Source organism: Micropterus dolomieu, linkage group LG11, assembly GCF_021292245.1.
Source record: "Micropterus dolomieu isolate WLL.071019.BEF.003 ecotype Adirondacks linkage group LG11, ASM2129224v1, whole genome shotgun sequence".
Classification (NCBI taxonomy): Eukaryota; Metazoa; Chordata; class Actinopteri; order Centrarchiformes; family Centrarchidae; genus Micropterus; species Micropterus dolomieu.
The window spans coordinates 16,541,011-16,548,977 of record NC_060160.1 but is presented as its reverse complement, the minus strand read 5'-3'; the positions used below and the strand labels follow the sequence as shown (position 1 = coordinate 16,548,977).

Here is a 7,967-nt window from a genome sequence, read left to right as displayed (position 1 = left end):
TTGACTGAATGTTCTCCGGAGATGCTCATTTACAGCCTGGGGCTATTTTTGTTACTATTTGTCAGTTCTTTCCTGCCACTTGAGTAGGCAGCGTAGGCCTACTCATCAGATGACCAACACCCTGCTTAACTGAATTTCTGAGTTTTGCTGAGAGTTGGAGTGACTCATTAGAGCTTCAGATTTTTCCACGTAGATAAACTGGCACACTCAGCGATTTACAGAAAGATCAGTTCACTTGTCATGAATAACCACATCAGCCTGAGAGTTGTTAAATGTATTCTGTGGAGGGAGCTTTCTAAATAAAGTTTCTGTTACAAAATGGGGGCATGGAGTTTGAAAGATGTGAGTCTTTACCAGACATGGAGGGTCATAGAAGAGACTAAAAATCAGGATATTTAGCCTCAGTGGCATTGAGTTACTATTTAGTTTTTTTAAATCTCTTTAAAATACCCCAATTTCATGAGAATGCCATACAAAATTACTGGAGTAATGCTCAAAGAAAAACACATACAACATACACTACAACATTCTGGACCAGCACAGGAAAACTTCTCGTGATAAGTCGAAAATTTGAGTCTAAAATTTCCTTATATCACAGGTACAGCTGTCAGTACTGGATTAGAGGCAGAAACAGCAATAGGATCCCCATGCTACTATGAGTTAAACAGTTAACTCAGTTAACGTTATGGTGAACTGATCTGGTCAGCACAGGCGCCACTAGGTGGCAGCACTTGTTCATGGTGTGGCATTAAAGTGGGCTCTATCGGTTATAGCACAAGGAGATACAGTAATGAACCATATTTTCATGAATTTGCCCTTAAATATTGAACATGTTGTGTTCCAGGCGTGGTTTCTGTAGCAATTTACATCTTCCGAAGTTATTTCTGAGTCTTTCATGCCCAGTAGTAAGTTAATTATTTTAACTTTTGATTTAATCTCACGCAGGAGAATGGCAACACAAAATTTCATTAACCTGCCTTTAATACAGCCATAAGGATTTAATTTAGTATCCTACTTTAAACTCCACAGTTGTTAACTCTTTTCCCATACATTAAGCTGCCAGCTGTGAGATAATGGCTCTGTGATGAAGCGATTGAGTGAGTGGCTGAGAGATAAAGAGTTAAATGTGTCCGGCCTCTGCAGGCTGTGATTGGTCCTCAGCCGCAGCGTTGGGACTCACAACAAGTCTCCGCTCCGTGCGGACTGGAAAAGTCACTTGGTGGACGGAGCCAGCTTCACAGACTGGACTGAGTTTTTAAAAATTAGCACATGGGACTATAATTGTGATTTTTGGAAGAGCCCGGTGTTATTACAGCCTTGAATGCGCTATTTTATTTCTGAGACGAGCGCGCGCTGGTCAGAGGTCGGTGAAAAGTCGACCACTGTCACTTTTGATTCATGGACTCAATACGGACTTCAGCTAAAAGCATTTCTGTCAAGAGGCTGACTCAAGGTTGACTTCATTCATAGAATATCCAGGTATGTTATCACCATATGTACACCGGCCTTTACTCCATTTTATTTACATGTATCCTCTTTATGTGCGTGCTTACCCATATTTGACTGTAAGTGAAGCAAAGATAAACCGGTTAAAACATACGTTTTCATGAACCGTTTGCTTTTCAAGACCTCGTTAGCTGTTTGAATAGTTAGCCGACATATATTCATAGCTGTGCTATTACATTAACTAGGACGTCTTAAACTTTACCAGTACCCCAAAACAGTGGTTCTCAAAGTGGGGTCCGGGGAGGGGGTTCCAGAGGTCCCCAACAAAAACGGGAATAATTTATTTTCTTTATAATTCCATCCATAATTAACACAATGACAGAATGTATGAGAACTTGGGGCATGGGTTTCATACACTTTCTATAATAAAACATCTAAAAGCAAAACTCCTAGCAGACAGGCGCCCTGGGACAAAATCTTTTCAAACGAGGGTCCCTGGTCTAATTTGTTGGTCCAGTTTGAGAACCACTGCCCTAAAAGACTGTGGACCCCAATGTAAAGCCCCAGACAGACCCCAAACCTGAGTTTCTGACTGCACTTGGACATACTGTTCATGTATTGCCATGGAATTTATTTATTTTTTATAATACTGGTATTGTGTAATATTCTTTTTAGACCCCACAGACATTCTTGCAGGCCCCAAAATGTTAGAGGAGTCTAGTTGGAAACCACTGAGGTCAACTCAGCAAAAAACTTTGTCCAGCCAAAAGTATTTTACTATCATGAAAACAATGCATTAAATAGTGCAAACATTAAGTTAAATTTTATATACTAAAGTAATATTTTTTTAAATTATAGCATGTGAAATTGGCTTGAACAACAAAACATTTTGATCTGATAGCCCCCTGGATTGCTATGTGCATATACAGTGTGTCACTGTTACCATGTGTCTTTCAGATTTAGGGGACATGAAGTTGTCTTTGGACAGTATGGGCGTCCTTAAGATTGTGCTGTTCATCCTTGAGGCTGTTTTGCTGACCGACTGCGCAAGAGGTGAGAGCTGCTTCATAAGCGTTCTTTCTTTCTCACTAACATTGCGTGCATTAAACCTGGAAGGTAATGCCAGATTCACAGTTCATTATAACTCAAGTTGACTGGCTGTTTTCTTGTGAGCATGAAGAAAGTCTCAGTTGGCTCTTAACGCTTTCGCGCAGAGAAGTAAGAGACGGAAAACTTAGAGCTGAAAAATCTCTAAACAGAGCCCAAAATCAACACAGGGCAGGGGAATGAGAGAGGGCAAGCCAGCCCCTACCCCCAGTTTGTGTGTGTTTCAGTCATGGCCGTGTGTGTGTGCGCGCGCACACATTCACTACAGCTAAACCAAACAAACATCATCCATCAGCTTCCCAGGGTGAAAGAACACAAGTCAGTGTAAGAGTCCGGCTCTCCCGCAGCTAGCCAAGGGACTGCCTCACATCAGCCTTATGTGTGTGTGTTTTTATATGTGTGTGTGTTCACAACTGAAACACTGAGTGGAGAGCCTTACCACAGTCCACAGCACTGTTTATTGTGCCAGTATCAATACTTTGCTTTATAAAGACAAGTTACAGTGAGCTTGTCAACAGTTCATGAATAACTGTCGAGGCAATTTCTATGATTTCATCCACCATCACTGACTACTGAACCATGTCTGATGCAATCCAGTGGCATGAGTCAAAGACAGAGGCAAAACTTGAAACTACACTCTGGCTTTAATGAGAGAAATATGAAAGTCACACACATTTCCCTGGAAAACAAGCTCTATTGCTTTCTCTTTTTTGTCCCCAGCTCAGCATGGAAGTGAATTCAAGAGGCATCTGATAGGTACAATACCTGCATGTGGCTATCAGGGCTCGAGGTAGAAGGGGCAGGAGTGGGCAGGCTGTGGGTTAGAGGGGGAGATTAGATCTGTGGGTCTGCAGACAATGCCTCATTCACAGCGTGGCAGCCGTGCCTTCACGGCACGACTAAATCAAAAGTAAACAAGACGTGAAGGCTAAATAAGATTAGACAGGCAATTTTGTATGTTTACAGATTAGCAGATGACCATGAAGGAGAAACACAAAGGGATGAGGATGATGGAGAGTGAAGGTCCGATGGGTCTAAAATGATTTATTATCAGACAAAAGGAAGAATTTAAAGCCTGCTTTTCATAATTTGTCTGAAAGTGGTTACAGATGCACAGACAGATAGACACATGAGCAGATATGTTGGCAGGCGGTCTGAGTGAGAAGATTTTGAATGATGCTCGACAATCTGTGAAGTGTAAATATTCCACAGTTCTCCCAGCAGAAGCAGCGATACAGTGACTTCTGTGTTACAGTCCAAATGCAACAGCTTGACTCTGACATCCTATGATATACAGTCAGGGAGTTTTGACTCCAAACTTGTGCTTTTAAAGTGAAGCCAAGTCCGGAAAAGCTGGAAAACTCTCCCTGTAACACTTTAACAATACATGATGACAACTTTGACTTATGTGTGAAACAATAAAAGCACACTGGAAGTGTTACTTTACTGCTGTTATGCTGAAATTTCAAACAATGTACCTGAGAAGACAGTAAGTTTGGGTGAATGATTTTAAGCCTGTTGCTGTCAGTCATCAGGCGACATCTGACCCTGGACCCCATTCCCCTGTGCCACACACACACACACAGGCATCAACCCTCCCTCTATCTACAGCTACGACTTTGCGACTGGCCAAGCAAGAATTATTTCTTGAGATACCCCCCCCCCCACTAGAAACCCCCGCACTTCCTCCCTCCCAGTGCCTTCTTTCCTCCCCCTCTGGTGCTCGGCCACCCCCAGCAGCTGGAGGAGGTGCTCAGTGATGTGTCCCAGCAGAGCCTCTAATGTGGTGACAGGCCCGGGGACCACTGGGCTCCACGAATGCTGCAGCCTCGACATGTGGATCTGCAGAAATGCACCCTGGGAGAAACAGAGAGGCACCAGGTGTGTCAGTTATGCACCAGGACTAGCTAACAATAAACACATATGCACTGAATGTTACTGTTTTGATGCATTTTATTTAGAAACAGGCATCAAATACAGTTTTTGAGCATGTATGCAACTCCGCTTTATTCCGGTTTTCCAGCACCACACACATGTTTGCTTCACCTCTGGAGCCAGCCGGTGAAGTTTAAAGCTTGCAAACTGCTTTGCAACCCTGTTGGAAAATATACATTTTATAGGAGAGTTACATCATGGTTTCATAACAAGAAGGTACTATGAGATAAATTGTATGCCAAGGGCTTTTAAAATCACAAGGCCATTTGGCTCCCAGACAGTTTTCCATTTCCTTTAACCGTAATGAGGCTAGTTTCTCAGTAACCAAATGCCCCAAAGTCCTCTTATTTTTTAAATAGCTCCTGAATAGTAAGAAGGTGTAACAGTGGTGTTCTGGCTCGTGGGCCAAGCTGGTGAGATGAAGGGGGGGAAGAAAAGTCGGCTGTGCTGCTGTATTGCCCAACTCACACTTTAATGCTCCATTTAGGTATGAAAAGTAAAATCAGTTTTGTGTTACGCTTTGTTTTTCAGCCCACACCAAGCAGTGGAACTCAAGAAAAGTCAAACATCGTCTTCCGCTTCAACTCTGTGCGACTCTTCACCGCATCACTTCCAATTTTCTGTGTTTTCAAACCAGACAATCACCACTGCCTGTCGCCCCTCCTTACACATGTCCCCCTTCTTTTTCCCTGCTTCTCTCTGCATTTCCTCCCATTTATTACCAGTGTAAAGTTAAAGGAAGTGAGTTAAGTTATGTGCTGTTGTTAAAACAAGGCATGAGCTGACCTTTACTCCCACCCAGCCTTTCTCAACTCTCCCTAGCCCCTATTTACTGAGTCTGGGTCCATTTGCGGAGAACAATGGATGGATTATTACGTGTGGCGGTCCCACAGGTCGGACAGGGCAGCAGCAATTCATTTTAAACACTCCTCATCGTCTATTAGAGCTCACACTAGACGGGGGACTCTCTGAGGCGCTGCCGTTTAGAGGTGCGTGAGAAGAAGTTACGAGAGTGAATGAGCGCTTCTTTTGTGCGCCTGAATATATGCGTGTGTTTTATTAAGCAGGCTGAAATTACCCTGAGAAAAGTCATGATAATGAGACATCCAAGGAGCACGGGGCAATTTGGAAAACCTCAGAGGTATACCAACAAATATTCCCACTCCGCCTCCTTCTCCTCTAAACCAGGTGGAAGTAATATTCCTCCTGCTATGATCCCTCTGTTTCTATCACGGAAATAATGTTGCCACCACTATAACAATCCATGTTTCACATCTATCAGCACACACGGCTGACCCTTTCAGTTCAGGAGGAAACATTCGGAGAGAGGAATGTGTCAGACTTCACCCCTCCGAGGGGAAAGAAAGGAAAGGGCTGTAGCTGTGATAAGTAGTCATAATGGAGGTCAGTTGGTGTTTACTTTAGCAGGGTCATATAATCCCTGTGAGCAACACTCCCCTCATTGACTGACTTTAATGGCCACTTCAATTAGCATTCATGTGGAATTTCAACAAACCATTGTCTGCTTCCAGTATTTGTCATTTTCAGCTGTATGCTAATGCTTGGATGCACATGAGGAAAATTTTATTTTCCCCCTTTTTTTATTATTTAAGGAAATCTTATTGAATCATGCGAAGGTCTGTGTGTGTGTAAAGCTCATTAGTTTGTTTGGGCAGTTGGCTCTGGGAGTGTTTTTGGACCACACACACTCTTCCTGCTTGCTCAATGGATTTGGGTTCAATTAAATAGAATTCCTTTTGCTCCCGTTAACCTTCACAAATGTGGCTGCTTACAAAGTGCACACGGAGGTGCCAGACTGTCACCATTCACATGGTAATCAACTTTATGCGCTTCCCTGGTCTGGCTTGCAGGATTTACCTGGCATATGAATTTCTGATTTTGGTTAATTGAAAGCTGTTTGGTGTTAAATAAGCATGTGATGATACTGGACACTGTTAAGACTTCACAGTTCATGCTGCTGTCTTAGCAACTGGAAGCGAGCCTGTAGGTGGGGGTGAGGGTCCGCCTCGCTGGAACCTTACAAGTGACCTTACAATAACATTTCAGATCCACAGTGGGAAGTGTTTGTCTTGCGCAACCCCTCTTACTAAGCCTCCTTCATTTCTCCAGTCCCGCTCTGTTTTCTCTTTTTCTTTTGAGGAGCCAAGTCGTGGGGAGAGACCCCCTCCTCCTCCTCCTCCTCCTCCTCCTCCATCTCCTCTTCATTTGGTGCTCCACAGCTGTTCTGTCAGTCACTTCAGTAAGCGAAATGATGGGATTCCAATTGCTCTCCTCTTTCACCCCTCAACAGGAGAAGCCGTAATTTGTTTTATTGTAGATTTGAACTTGTAGATTTATGATTCGGACGGATGAGTCTGCATTAAGCTGCAGACAGGAGGTGCAGAAATCAAAACTTTTTTCCTACTTTTCTTTCTTCTTTCTGCTTCTCCATGACTTTCCTCTAGCATTGGTTCCTTGTCACCTTGGTATAGAAGCCACCTTGCGAAATAAACAACAAATAATTGCACCATGAAAACCTTTTGTTGTTTCAGATAAACATATTTATACTGATGTATGCCATGATGGCCTTCAGGATGTTGCTTGGACTGAGCAGGTTTGGACAAGTTCAGTAGTTGTCATTGTGATGTTAGTGAATAAAAGGCTGATTTAGACGGCAGAAATATTATCTGGCCCATCTTACTGTATGTGCTTGTTTGCTGTACTTGCCACAGCCTGCTTGAATCTGTTCTGCTTTAGTCTCATACTGACTTATCAGAATACCAAATCAGGCAGCCAGGAGGTACTTGTTTACCTGTATGTCAATGATGAGCTTCCTCTCTTATTTTTATTTATTTTTACCTCTCTGTGCCATCAGGTCTTTTATTGTTTTCCTTCTGTTTATACTTTAGGGAAGCAGTTGGGTGTTAGTCATCTTTATAATCCGATATCAGACATCAATACCTCATTTGAAAAAAAATATTATTTAAGTCATTATAAGTATTTAAGTCTTTGTTTTTTTTCCATCTCCTTCACTCTTTGAGGGTTTCATTAGAAATCAGTTGCTGTCCTGAACCCTCAGACACACACACACGCCAGCCCTGCCATTCTGCAGTTAAAAGGTTGATTGAAACTTATGATGGTGGCAACAGCGATGGCTGGCTGGGCCTGAAGAAAAACAAGACAGGGGACAGCTGGGATAAAGAGCTCTGAATGAGGCCTCCGCTGCCTTCGACACACACCCCCGGACCCTCCTTCCAGTTTCTTCCACCATCCCCTACTCGACACCCCTCTTTCAGTTCACCTCCAAAGATCTTAGATGAGACCCCACACAGCTTTGTGGCTTTTTCACTTCCACTTAGTTTTTCATTAGTGATTCTTTTGAGCGACCTCGGAAATTCTTTGTGCATTGTCCCCATTGATTGAGGTTAAAAAGAGTCTGGTCTGGGCGATTGCTTGTCACAGTACGTCAAAATAGGAGT

At 43.0% G+C, this 7,967-nt stretch overlaps 1 protein-coding gene across 1 annotated transcript in view; it reads left to right on the top strand.

The window, feature by feature from the left end:
* Positions 1 to 1,185: 1,185 nt before the first annotated feature.
* Positions 1,186 to 7,967, top strand: part of LOC123979575 (fibroblast growth factor receptor-like 1) — a 29,350-nt gene continuing 22,568 nt past the window's right edge. Inside the window, exons 1-2 of the mRNA XM_046063547.1 lie at positions 1,186 to 1,479; positions 2,404 to 2,499. Coding sequence (XP_045919503.1) covers positions 2,415 to 2,499 — 85 coding nt within the window. The 5' untranslated portion in view covers positions 1,186 to 1,479; positions 2,404 to 2,414. The remainder of the gene's footprint in view (positions 1,480 to 2,403; positions 2,500 to 7,967) is intronic.